The sequence below is a fragment of the Falco punctatus genome, assembly GCF_963210335.1.
Source record: "Falco punctatus genome assembly, chromosome: 14".
In the NCBI taxonomy this organism is placed as follows: domain Eukaryota; kingdom Metazoa; phylum Chordata; class Aves; order Falconiformes; family Falconidae; genus Falco; species Falco punctatus.
The window spans coordinates 1,584,642-1,597,929 of NC_137594.1; the positions used below are offsets into that span (position 1 = coordinate 1,584,642).

At 51.8% G+C, this 13,288-nt stretch overlaps 3 protein-coding genes across 20 annotated transcripts in view; 1 reads left to right on the forward strand and 2 right to left on the reverse strand.

Annotated features, from left to right (window-relative positions):
- LOC308053646 (uncharacterized protein) overlaps window positions 1-1,001 on the reverse strand; it is a gene marked incomplete at its 5' end in the record, with an annotated part of 168,661 nt that extends 167,660 nt beyond the window's left edge. For 3 of the 11 annotated variants that reach the window (XR_013923705.1, XR_013923706.1, XR_013923713.1), the window contains one exon: window positions 798-860. Coding sequence is in view for 2 of the 11 variants with exons in the window: in XM_080365168.1 (XP_080221294.1) it covers window positions 92-144; window positions 736-1,001 (319 nt within the window). Of the gene's footprint in view, window positions 1-91 lie in introns of all 11 variants that reach the window. The other 8 variants (XR_013923707.1, XR_013923708.1, XR_013923709.1 and 5 more) reach the window with 6 other exon arrangements.
- On the forward strand, window positions 941-7,482 carry PSMD7 (proteasome 26S subunit, non-ATPase 7). Its single transcript, XM_080365165.1, has 7 exons — window positions 941-1,073; window positions 1,935-2,026; window positions 3,347-3,439; window positions 4,316-4,413; window positions 4,735-4,815; window positions 6,198-6,289; window positions 6,998-7,482. The coding sequence occupies exons 1-7, from the start codon at window positions 1,000-1,002 to the stop codon at window positions 7,434-7,436; spliced, it is 969 nt and encodes a 322-aa protein (XP_080221291.1). The 5' UTR covers window positions 941-999; the 3' UTR covers window positions 7,437-7,482.
- A 1,726-nt stretch (window positions 7,483-9,208) lies between these two features.
- The window catches only part of WWP2 (WW domain containing E3 ubiquitin protein ligase 2), a gene marked incomplete at its 5' end in the record, with an annotated part of 43,808 nt that continues 39,728 nt past the window's right edge, over window positions 9,209-13,288 (reverse strand). For all 8 annotated transcript variants that reach the window (XM_080365111.1, XM_080365112.1, XM_080365110.1 and 5 more), the window contains 5 exons: window positions 9,209-10,388; window positions 10,633-10,705; window positions 11,582-11,678; window positions 12,271-12,375; window positions 12,706-12,826. In XM_080365111.1, the coding sequence (XP_080221237.1) occupies window positions 10,289-10,388; window positions 10,633-10,705; window positions 11,582-11,678; window positions 12,271-12,375; window positions 12,706-12,826 (496 nt within the window). In that variant the 3' untranslated portion in view covers window positions 9,209-10,288. The remainder of the gene's footprint in view (window positions 10,389-10,632; window positions 10,706-11,581; window positions 11,679-12,270; window positions 12,376-12,705; window positions 12,827-13,288) is intronic.

Genomic DNA, 13,288 nt, shown 5'->3' on the forward strand with positions numbered 1-13,288 from the left:
CCTCAGAAGAAAGCAAACACTAACGGCAATAAAGATTTCTGCCTATTTATGTAGACTTTTATCACTGCAGTACTGGAAACCCTGAAGTTACCTGAAGCTCTGGAAGAGGTGATGGAGGTTTTCCAGCCCAGGCTGCAACACCTCCTGAAGTTGCAGAGGCAGACACAGAAGTTAGGGCAGAGCGCACAGCTAGGAAGGCCAGGATACCGCCCTGCCAGGGGTATTAGCACTTCCACTCTCTATCGAGTTGAGAGCGCAGCACCCCTGCATTTTAAGCCTGCAGTCTAGTGGCAACGATTAAGATTACGACATCGTTCTGAAGCTGCTCTCTCATTTTTTGAAAGGTCACGGTGATTAGGAGACGTTCCTGACAAATGGAAAAAGGCAAACGCCACACTCATCTTCCGCAAGAGCAGCACAAGAAGCCGGGAAAGGGCCGGCCAGCCCCTGAAACCACCGTTCCTGGAAAGACGACGGGGCAAACGCTCTTGTGCGCCATTTAGTCAGCAGGCGGGCGAGGGACCCGCTGGCTGGGGCCGGACGCGGCTCGGCGAGGCTGCCCGCCTCCCTCCGGACCCCGCTGACAGGAACCGGCCCCGCAGCCGCGCCCCCCCCCCTCAGGCGGGGCGCGCCGAGGCGCAGCGGCGGGCGAGGGAGACCAGCACCCCCGGAGACCCCCAGGCGAAGGCCGCTCGCCGGCTGCCCGCCTCCCTGCTCCGCCGGCCCGCCCCTCACCTCCGGGCGGAGCGACCCGACTTCCCCAAGATGGTGCCGCACCACCGACAGCGGAGACGCACCTTCCCAAGATGGCGGCGGCGCGTCCGTCTCCCGCGACCTCTCCAAGATGGTGTCCCGCCGCCACCGCCCTCTCTAAGATGGCGGCGGCGGCCCCGCCCCGAAGCGGGGCAGGCTGGGAGCGGGGCCGCGCGGCGGGGAGCGGGCCTGGTGCTGGCGGGCGGGCGGGCTGGGCTGGCGGCGGAGCGGGGCCAGGCGGGCGCCATGCCGGAGCTGGCGGTGGACCGGGTGGTGGTGCACCCGCTGGTGCTGCTCAGCGTCGTCGATCACTTCAACAGGTGGGGTCGGCCGGGCGCGGAGCCGCGGCGCTGAGTCACGGTCATGGGCCGGGCCGGGCCGCGAGGGGAGCGGCGGGGCGGCCGGATCGGGGTGGGGGGGACCCCGCTCCTGAGGGGAGCGGCGCGGCCGGGCCCGGGCCGGCCGCTCGGTGCCCAGGGCCGCGATCCCCGGGCGGCGGGAGCGCGGCCTGCGGGAGCCCCCGGTCCGCCGTGCCGCCGGCGGTCGCTCGGGAGGAGGAGGCCGGCGGGCGGGAGCCGTGGGGCCGGCGGGGGCTGTCAGCGCTCTGCCCGGGCCCGCTGGCCGCGCTCGGCTCGGTACAACACCGGCAGGGGAGGAGTGGGCTTCGTTCCTGGAGCCGCCGCGGGCTGAGGGGGGATAAAGCGTACCGCTCCCCGCGCCCGGGGAGGTCGGCCTGCCTCAGCTGAACTGCGCCGACTGACAGGCAGTTCTGATGTCATTATCCAAAGTCTCAGAAGGCAAGCAAGCCCGCTGCTGTGAAAGCAAGCTGTGGGTGACACCGAGCAGTTTTAAGAGCTTACTCACTGGTTTATAGCCCATTGTCCTGCGGAGAGGCTGCAGTGGTGCTTATTTTGGGTCACGTTCCCCCTCGTTAACTGCATCAGACCACGTAGTCCTCCCTCTGCATCGCTGGGTTACAAGGTTTCATTCTGAGGCCACTGAAACGCCTATTTCTGAATGTAAATTAACAATCAGTAGTAAAACAATCATAACGCATCGTCTTCTGTTCCAGCACACGTCCTGTTTAACTTACAGAAATTAGGCGAAGCAAGCGATCCACTCTTACCCTCCTTCTTGAATCAGGCTTTTTGTTGTAGGAACTGACAGTTTTTTCCATTTAGAATAGGAAAAGTTGGAAATCAGAAGCGAGTTGTTGGTGTGCTGCTGGGCTCATGGCAGAAAAAAATACTAGATGTGTCCAACAGTTTTGCAGGTGAGTTTGGGTGACCTACCCTTGTTCAAACCTCCTGAATTATTTAATAGATGAATGGCGTTTGGGTTTGGGTTTTTTTAAGCCGTCCTGCCAGAGCACAGATTGTTCCCGCCGTGTACAAATCAGCCTACATCTAACAAGAAATGCTAAGTGCTGACAAAAACACACCTATTCCAGCCAGTCTTGTGCTGCATCTTCCCTGTAGTGTCGTGCAATGTGGAATGTTTTGGGAGCAGGTGTAAACCTCTCTTAAAATGCTGCATTGGACTCGCTGACCTCTGCTGAGTGATCAGTGTCTCAACAGCTCATACAGAAATCATCAGCGCTTGGTGCTGATGTAGCAGTTACCTGCTTGTGTAAAGATTTAATGTATATTTTAGCTTTACTTTTTTTCTGCAAATTGTGCCCAGTTAAATACTAGTTCTTTCCTTAAATATGCTGTTAGTAGTGTTGAAATAGTTTCCTCTTAAATGCTTACAGTAATGCAATAGTAAAGTACTTCTTGAATGCACAGCTTTTGCTGACCCATTTGTGTTAGATCATTTCCTTCCCAGTTGGGGCTACTCTGTGACAAAGCAAAATTATCTCCGTTTATATATGGAGTTTTGCAATTTATATGGAGCTCTTCTCTCAAGTGGACTATTTTTTTTCCAGTTTTTGGAAGAACTTTTTTCCATCTGGGTTGAAAAGAGGTTTTAATGTCTTTTTGACAGCCTTTAGACTGTGAAGCTTTTACTATACCTGTAAATTGAAAGACTGAGACCAGTCTTTGTTCTCAGAACTGAGCCTTGAGTGCCTGTGTGCGTGCTAACTGATAAAATAACTAGTTATTTACTTGAGGGTAAATAGTCCTTACTTAAAATGCCTCGTGGTGTTCTAGAAGTCTATAAAAGTGCTGATGACATGTGTTCTACACTGAAAAACAATTTTTCTTTTAGGTAGACTGTGGTTGATCACAAGTTATAAAGTCTGCTGGGATGCTCAGTTTATCATATCAAATGTCTGTGCACGCTGTTAAATCACTTTTGTATGTGGGAGGATTGCTCTGTGATGCTTGATGGTGTCCACTGAGGATAGCCCTCAGAATGCTTTGCATTTCATTCCTCAGTTCTAAACTGTTGTAATTATGAGGCAGCCGATACCTGAGAGAACTGACCGGCACTGCAGGTTAGTTTGCGCAGCATGGTGTTGCAGAACAGTTGAAACTGATGAAAATCCACTCTCCTTTAGCAGCCAGATACCCTAAAACTCAGTGTTTCTATAAACATTTTCATTCTGGAAGTTGGATTCTTAAATATTGACGTTTTGTTTCATTCCCAGTCCCTTTTGATGAGGATGACAAGGATGATACTGTGTGGTTTCTAGACCATGACTATCTGGAGAACATGTATGGAATGTTTAAGAAGGTCAACGGTAAGTTGAGGTCTTCTTGCAGTCAGGGGTACGCTCCTAGAAACCTTCAAGACTCTGTCTGAGGAAGTGAATTCATGGTAAGGTAGAGAGTTAATTGCTCACATAAGAAGTCACTCTGTGCTCATTCCTTGCATGGCTTCACTTTCACTTCGCTGATGGTTTTCCATGGGTTAGTTTGTGCAAGCAGTTTGTGTTCTTAACACATTACTTTATACCTTGCTAGTTTTTTCAAGTCTACTGACAGCTTTGTATCTTCAGAATAATTCAGATTTCAAAAATACCGTTATTTCTGAAGAATTAAAAAATTTTCTCCTCTGTAGCCCGTCATATACAGATGTGCCCTGAAATGAGTTTTTTATGAATGTAAACGTTACAAACTCACATTTTGTAAGTAATAGTTCTAATTGCTCTTCACCGCTTTTTAAAAAGTGTCTTTACTGCTCAGTTTGAGCTTTTAAAGCTGAGTGTTTAGTCATAACTTCAATTCCTGTTCTTAGCCCTGGGACCAACTGTCATTCTCATGATCCAGTTTACTTTCTAGAGTATATGCATCTCTACATGTCACCGTTTTAAGCTGTCAGATCCTGTTATCTGCAAAATTAATAAATGGTATGAAATAGGTTTAGCTAAGAATCTAGGGGCAAAGTTATATATGTGATTAGTAAGCTATGATAAGTAAGTACGACTAGTAAACTGTCTTTGTCAGTAGCCATGTGATTGTCTTCCCTGCTGTAATTCATTTCCCCGTGCTTTATATTCGTCATCTACACGCATCAGATGTTCACCCTTGATTTGCTAATTCAGTCTCTGCCTGAATCTTTCTGCTGTTGTCTTACCATGTGATTCTGATTTAGAATCCTTTCTGGTTTTGCTCAGCTAGAGAAAGAATTGTTGGTTGGTACCACACAGGCCCTAAACTGCACAAGAATGACATCGCCATCAATGAACTCATGAAAAGATACTGTCCTAACTCTGTAAGTGCAGCACTTTTTTGGGGGTTGTGTTTTTTTCCCCTCTCTCTTCCTAAATGAGGGATCTAAGAACCTTGGCTCCCACCTTTGTTATATTTAACGTACTGATACAGCATGTTGAAGACCTGGTAGCTATAAAGTAATTGAGGAACTCGGGTTGGAATCTGTTGAAACAGCTACAGATGTCTTTTCTCAGTGCCTGAAGTTAACGCCTTGGAGCAGCCCCTGTACCATTGCTGTGGAGTGCAGAGCTGACCTAGGTGGTTTTTTTTCTAGTCTTTGAATCAAAGCCTGGTTTTCTGAAATGTTTGCTTTTTCTGTAAGGTGCTGGTGATTATTGATGTGAAGCCAAAGGACCTGGGGCTGCCCACAGAAGCTTATATTTCAGTTGAAGAAGTTCATGATGTGAGTATTTAACACGTCTCTCTGCCTTTTCCTAGGAAAAGAGTTTCCCTTAAAAGATGGCTGTTAGGATTGTCTTGTTTTCTGAAAGATGCATATCCCTTGGCACACAGTTGTCTTTTACATACAGGATGTTGCACTTAACTAGCGAGGGCCTGTGACTCGCAGCCAAAATCTGCTGAAACCAGAGGTTAAATCCCAGTTGTAATATAAGCATTTGTAACTAAAGCTTTCATCCACCAGTGCTCTTGGAAGAAAAGCTGTGTGTTACTGGTTGACATAAGGAATTCCTCAGCTTCAGCTGTCGGTATGATGTAGATGCTCCTTACCTGCTTGTGTCATGTCTGTGGCCATGAAGAAAGTCAGATTGGAGCACTTTTTAATGTCAGCCTGTTGGCAGAGGTGTTCCGCTTAATTGCGCGCTTACTCATTTGTGCACCTGCCAGTGTTGAGTAGGTAGGTCAGGCATGAGGCAACACTTACTAATCACTTGCAGTACCATGCAGACAAACAACACACAGTTGTAAGTAAGTCAGCTTTTCATTTGCAGTTGTTTGATTTAAATTACATTCTGGATGTATATAAAAAAGTTTGATCCTTTCGCCTTTCTGAGGCCCTCACTACGGAGATAAAGCTGCTCCCAGTGTTGCAGATGTTAGGTTTGCAGAATTTGTTCTTAGTTTTGTGAATTCACAATAATCTGGGTAGTGCTTTCTGTTTATAGCTGTATACTGGTGCAGGTAATGGCTTTGAAAACACAAGGGTGAATCTCATTCTTAGAAATTCAGCATGTGAATCTTTTGAACATCGTCCTTAATATCCAGTGTATGAGTTATAATTTTAATGAGATTGCTCCTTATTAGTTTTTTTCTTTTCTGGAATCACTACATGCTTCTCAGCATACTGGCTGAGAGCAAGTACCAGGATGACGAAAGGTATCCCAAAAGGCAACAAGGTTGTATCAGGAAAGAAAGAAATAATGCTGGTATTTAGTGAGACTTTCCATTGTACCCACCAGTACACAGACCAGCAAAATACATTAATTGAAAATTACACAGAGCACAGGAAAGAAGAAATTTCTAGCGACTCTGGGCTTGTGACAGTTGGTAACACTACTTAAATCAAGAAAAAAAAAGCAACTAATGTACTTCAGTCCCCTGATACACTGTTTTTCCATAATTTGCCCCATTGCCTCTTCCTGATCCTATAAACGAGTGTCAGTTAGTCTTGCACTGCATCAGTTAGTCTCACGCCGCAGCGTTGTGTGAGTTGCCCCGCTGTTGGCATGTGAGACGCCTCCACTGGTGAGATGGCGCACGCCTTTGTACCTGCAGTCAGCTCTGTGCCCAGTCTGACCCTGTCTCCTGTATCCCTGCGCTTCCAAGGATGGCACTCCCACCTCCAAGACGTTTGAGCACGTGACTAGCGAGATCGGAGCAGAGGAGGCAGAGGAAGTTGGTGTTGAACACTTGCTACGGTAAGCATCTTTAGCATGAAAGCATTCTTACAAGGCTTTCGTAGCAGTGAATGTGATCCATCTGGCATCTCCCGGTGCCAGCTTCCTGGAGGAAACGTGATCTTGTTAAACATACTACTTAAATTCTAAGAGCATATTCATTTAGCACTCTCACTTGGCATATTCTTACTTACTGCTAGCGGTAAGTGTGACTGCCCACTGATGAGATGATGTAAACTACATACTGATTCTAGCAAAGCTGCAGAATATTGCATCGTTTGGAACTGTGTCCGGCTGCTGTGTACCTCACCAAGCAGGACTGACCAGGAGCGTTGCAGATGGGTCTGTAGCTCTCCAGTCAAAAAGAGAGCGCAAGAGAGCAGTCACTACACAAACTACGTCGCCTTTTCACCAGCTGGAAATCCTGTTCCTTTTTTCTCCCTACCCCTCTAACTGGTGTTACAAGTATTACTCCAAAGAGAACGTACACTCACCACAGGATACAACGGTGATCTCTTTTAGATGTACTTTGTAACGTACACCAGTGTGTTCTCACTCTCTGACTTGCAGCATTCATGTCGATTATACTTCAGCTGCACTTCAAACTGCTTTTCTTTTTAAGCTGGAAATACCTTAACAGATCTTCACTTAAGAGTGAATGTGCCCACCTCTTAATGAGAATGCAAAGGAGCGGTCTAATGCTGATTCTTTCTGTTGTGGGTGTTTCAGAGATATCAAGGATACGACAGTGGGCACTCTGTCCCAGCGGATCACAAATCAGGTCCATGGTTTGAAGGGACTGAACTCCAAGCTTCTGGACATCAGGAGCTACCTAGAGAAAGTAGCCATGGGCAAACTCCCCATCAATCACCAGATCATCTACCATCTTCAGGATGTCTTCAACCTGCTACCAGATGTTAACCTGCAAGAATTTGTCAAGGCCTTTTACCTGAAGACCAATGACCAGATGGTAGTAGTATATCTGGCTTCTCTTATCCGTTCCGTGGTTGCCCTGCACAACCTCATTAACAACAAGATTGCCAACAGGGATGCAGAGAAGAAAGAAGGACAGGAAAAAGAAGAAAGTAAAAAGGAGAGAAAAGATGAGAAAGAGAAAGACAAGGAGAAGAGTGACATCAAGAAAGAGGAGAAAAAAGAGAAAAAGTAAAATGCGTAGTTTTTTTATTTGTAAATTAAAAATCTTGTAAACTAAATCACTTTGATGCTGGGTTCTTTTCTCTCGGTGAAATGGTCAGCACTCTGCTTTCCTCGGCTTTGGTACCTGCTTTTTGTGCTCATCATAACGTGGCTGGATAGATCTCACACCAGCAACAAGCAGAGGGTTACCGGGGGGGGCAGGCCTGGCAGCTGGGGTCTCAGCACTGGGCAGGGAAGCAGTAAAAGCCAGGGGAGAAATTTTAATGTTTTTTTTTTCAGTGCAGCACATTTCCTTCCCCCAGCACCCCTTCATGCACTTCTGGGCCAGCAGCTGAGGCTTTCTACCACGTGCTATGTCAGCCTTTGTTCTGGGTACACATCTTACCTGACACTGAGCTTTCACTACCGTGTGAGACACAGTTTGTTAGCATGGATTCATTTTAGAGCTGAGGAGAAGGTGCTGAGCTCCAGAGGCACCACAGAGTGACTTTTTAAATTTTTTTTTTGCTGTCCTTTCTAGCTGGCCAGTGACAAGATCAGTGTTTGCTGGCTTGTTCCCTGACACTTAAAAAACAACAAAACCCAAACAAAAAACTGTGTATGTGATGCTCTGCAGTGGTCGAATGGAGAGCCGATGGGAATGGTGCTCTGGTGAGGTTCTACATGGTGCTATGACACTGAAGAACACCTTCCCTTCAGTACGACATCAGGTCGTTACCATATTAGGCTTGCAGCATGCATATGTATTTGCATTTTTCAGGCCCAATTTGTTACAGTTCGCCGATTTCATGTAACATGGACATCTGTATTTAATCTGGCTCCTGTTTGCACAGTCCCCAAGCACCTTGTTGCCTGTCAGCATAGCGCCTGTTACAGCTTCCATCAAAGGGACGGGGGCGACGGCCGGGCTGTTGGCTCAGTGCAGAGCACCCTGCCAGCCCCTCTCTGCTCACTTCTCAGGCCTTGTCGTTAAAACATCCGTGGTGGCACCAACACAGGCTGGCTTCTCAGCTGGCGGGACACCAGGGAAGCGCTGGGGAGCCTCCCTCACACAGCAGCTCTGTCCTGGCACCATGTCACTGTCCCATGCAGGGACAGGGTGCGCAGGTGGCTGCAATTCCCCTGCCACCTCCCAGGCCAGGAGTGCGAATGGCCTGCCCACAGCCAGGGGAGCTTCCTTCTGGGGCTGGGCTGGCCCTGGCTCTGCCATGCTTGGCAAAGATCTCCCGCAGTGCGGCACATGTACAGACTATTAAAAAAAAAAAAAAAAAACAAAACCAAAACAAAAAACCCCAAACCCACATGAAGAATCAACCAGCCCTGGCAGCTGCTGAAAAGCCACGGCATGGCAGAATTCCTGGCTGCAGGCTGGCCCCCAGCGATATGAACAGTGGGCTTGTTTAGTTCTGCTGGCGCTGGATTTTTTACTGACCACCACCGGCCTATGGCCATTGACCTCACGCACCTGATTTAGTTCCGCCAACGCCGCTATGGGTTTCATCACATGGTGGCACAGGGAGGCAGCTCCAGCTCTGGCACAAAGCCCTGGAGATGTTTTTAGCAACGTGTTATTATAGTTTGGGCAAAGACAGGCAGGAGCGCTGCGCTCAGCCTGACGCTCCTGTGCAGTGTGTGTGTGTGGAAAAAAGTACGTATTATTTATGACCTCATTGACGAGCTCTGGGCACCCGCCACGTCCCTTCAGCCGAGCCCCTGCGCAGACACCCCAGGGGTCACACCAGGCTGTCTCCCCGTGCGAGACACCGACCAGGGACACACATCTCGGCAGCTGCTTATCATTTATTGCACAAGAAGTTGGCATCGCTGAGGCAGGATGGTGCAGTACAAAACTATCTGGTTACCAGTCAAAAGCTATTGCAGTGTCTTGTAGCTGTAGACTTCCCCTATGTACAGCTATGTACACCAACGCTTGCGCGGGTCGCTCTGCCCCGAGCACACCGAGGGGGGTGCAGCAGCAGCAGACTGGGCATCAGGCGAGGGGCAGAGGCCTGATCCTGCCCTCACCCGCAGCTCCAGGAGCTTCTGCCACCAGCCCGACCAGCCACACGGGAACCATGGGGCGCTAGGGCCGAACCCACGAACCAAGCAAAGGCCAGATGTGCCCCGAACGTGACCGGAGCCCCCAAGGCTGCTGTGGAGCACCAGCTCCGAGCACCAGACCGCTATTAGATACAACTGCACAGGGGCCACGCTCTTGCAAATCAAAACACACAAAGGACGTGGCCAGCCAGGCGCTGGGCGCCGGCGGCTGTGGGTTTGGCGCGGGATGGGGCAGTCCTGGCCCTTGTGCAGAGGTCAGCCCCAGCAGCATCGGCTGGGAGCTCCCCGTTACCTTTGCCAGGTGCAGGACAGAGCCCAAAAGTGACCCGAGGGTTGGTTCAAGAGCCTTTTCCCCTCCCCACCTGAATCTATCAAAATGCCCTGAAAAGGCAGAACACGCTAGCGGGTGGAAACCAGCCGGTGCCTAACCTGGATCTCATTTCGCTGTGTCTGCCGGGGGAACCGGGGAGCCTCGGTGACTGCACGCTGCCTGCCAAGGCCCGGGGCTGTGCCCTGTCCCCTGTGCCAGCCCCTGCACCTCACGAGCAGACTGGGGCCAAGCTTTTGCGTCTACCTCTCCAGCACACCTCAAGTTTCTTTAGGAAGAGAAACGCGGACCCGTTTCCCCCAGGGCCACGTTAGTGCAGATCTCGCCCAGGAACAAGAGCAACAGCGTCCGCAGCTGCCTGCACACCATCCTGCGGAGAGGGCTGAGCGCTGGGCTCTGCGGGCGCCAGCAGGCAGGACCACCGGCCGGCAGCACTCCAGGGCCCTCTGCCCTGGGAAAGCACCAAAGCTCCATCATTCCTGTCCAAATCCTTCCGTTTCCTCAATTGCATAAAGCAGCTTCTCCTTCAGCTGTTCGTAGCTCTTGTAGGGAGGGAGATCCAGACGGTTAAAGCTGGAGAGACAGCAGAGGCTGGGAACAGCGCCGTGATCCCAATTCTCCTCCCCACAGCAGGGTCCTCTCCAGCCTCAGCTGCGCACAGCAGCTGCATTAAGACGCACAGCCAGGAATGGCAGCTACATCCCCCAGGAACGTGGGCGGCCAGGATGGAGGGTGCCTGGGGCCCTGTGCAGCCGCGCAGAGGCTGCTCGCAGTTGTCCCCACGTGCTCCTAACAGGGCTAAGGAGAAATGACTTACCATGTATGGCTCCGAGGCAGCCATGTCTCTTTGCCAACTTTATCGATGCAGAATTTCTGGGGCCCATTGCTGCCTGTTAATTACAAGCACAACAAATATCATTACATGACCAGGAGCTGACAAAGAAAACCCCTCTAACATGCTGTTAGCCAGCAGATCACAGCATCACACCCCGTGATGATCACAGAGACACACGGAGGCATAAATCCGCAGCAGTGCTCACTGCCTGTTCTGACCCCTTTGCAGAGAGGATGTACAGAAAATAAGAAAGAAAGAGGAAAGCTGAAAAGCATCTTTCACAGCACAGAAGGGTAACAGCATGGCTTCTAAGCGAGATGGTTAAATAGCAACTGCCAGGACATATTTATCCATAGACCCACAGGACTGAGTGGGTCCATCCAAGAGTTTTAAAGGACCTGGGGCTCAGGAAGTTTGAGTCACTGAGGTCGCTTTTTAACAGATTGTGAATGCTGGAGAGATTCCAGGGGGCTGGAAAAAAGCTAATATGCCAGCAAGAATAAATGAGCGGGTTAAGTTAGCTGATTAGCTTGCCACCAATTCCAGGAAAGTCAGGGAAAGGCTGGTACAGGCCCCAGAAAGTAGCAAATTAAAGGATGAGAGCAGAATAATGCCACACTGTGGTTTTTCTAGAAGAGGGGTTTCATTGCACAAAAATCAAAATTAAAAAAAAAAAAATCATTCAAAATGAGATTATAAACTGGACTGACAAAGTTAACTGTGGCAGTACAGTTCACGGCTAAGGAATTTGTCTGAGTACAGCACACCACCGGGTTAAATCACCATGCTCAGACGCTGCAGCTGCCTCACTGCTTACGTGCACTCTGGTGGAGACACAGCCAGCCAGGTCCCACCTGCCCCCCTGCCCACAGCCGCTGCCCCCCTCGCCTCCCCGGGACCCTGCCCATGCCAGGCACCCGGGAACACGCACCGATGAGCTCCGCGAACCCCCCGACGGGCAGGCGGCAGGTCCCTGTCACAAACTGCAGCAGGCGGATCCTCTTCTCGTTGTCCATCTCTTTAACCACCTACAAGAACGGGGCAGGAGCATGGGATCCCTGTCACCCCCAAGCCCACAGCCCAGCCGGGCCCGGGGCACCATCCTGCCGTGCAGCTCCTGCCACCAACACCCCACGCCCGCTGGCCGGGCTTAGGCGCAGCCCAGGGCAGTGCAACACGCCGGGCACGCGGTCCAGCCCTCGCCTCCAGTCCCACACCCTTGGGGACGGGTGCATCCCACGGGGCCGGCAGGGAGCAGCTCTGCCCCCTTGCCCCCCTTTGGAGACATTTTTGACCCACTTCTCTCCGGGCCAGCACGGAGCAGCACCGCCTGACCTGGCGCAGCTCTGTTACATGTCACCCTCTTCTGCCGTCCCGCCCAAAAGCACCAGCTAATTGCTAGGAGCACACTGACCACGACGTGCTCCCCGCTGCCCCTGTGCTGGCACCAGCGCCTCCGCCAGCCACAGCCAGATGCTGCTGGCTGAACACGTGCTTGTGGTTGTATTTTGTTCTTCCCGACAGCCTGCGAGGCTGCGTGCCCCAAGCCAGCCCTGGGCCGCGGCAGGGGATGACCCCAGGGCTGCAGAGCTCAGAGGTGCTGCCGGCGCTGGGACTGACCTGCCAGAACCACTGGATCTGTTTGCTGTTCTTGGTGTAGTGCCGATAGATAGTATTCTTCTGCCAGTCATTCATGTCTATCTCCTGCATGCCGCACAGCATCAGCTGGGGACAGGGGACAGTTAGTGGGGGAACAGAAATAAGGCCCTGCACCCACGCTTCGGAACACCAGCCCCTCTGGTGCTGGGCCTCACAAAGCACAGGCTCCAGCACCGGCCAACAGAGGCGTCTGGGAGGAATTCCTCGCCTCCACTGGGACATTTTCTTGCCAATGGACCCAACGAGCCACCCTCCCAGACTGAGGATACCCCTGTCAGCAGAGCTGTGGGGCAGAGGGTGCAAGTGGAGCCCGTGTGCCATTCCCTGGGTGGCCTCCAGCGGGCTGGGAAGCACCAGTACCTCCATGTCCCCATCCCAGCACAGGCACCAGCTCACCTCCAGCTCCTTCTCGTCAAAGTACCGCAGCCACTCCAGCGGCACCACCTCGTTGAAGCCATCCAGGAAAGCCTTGGTCTGCTCCTCCACGCCTCGTGTGAATCTCCAGTCCGTCAGCAGCCTGGAAAGGCAGACAGTGGTTGGCAGGCAGCCAGCACCGCTGGCCTGGCATGGGGAACCCCCACCATCCCTCCCAGCTGCGGGGAGGGCCCTGGGAGCCGTACGCGTGCATGGGGAGGGGGAGAGGGGCTCCTGCAAATCACCAGAGCTGCCCTCAGTTCCCACCCGTGGGTTCCTCTCTCTGCCTCCAAGCCCTGAACAGCAGGCAGCTCTGAACACAGACCAGCGGCCTTTGGGAGGATGAGGGGTGCAAGCTGCGTCCCGTGGCCGGAGCCTACCGTGCGCAGGAGGAGAACGCCCTGGCAGCCCCCAGCCAGCCCTGCAGCAGACGGGCAGGGTGTGCAGCCACAGGACAGGGAGAGAAGTCTCACCCTCTCTCCCCTCTCCTCTTTCCTGAAAGTACTGGCAACTGCCCAGCCAGCAGCAAGCCAGACCGCAGCGGAGCTCGGCCGACCGCGCCAGC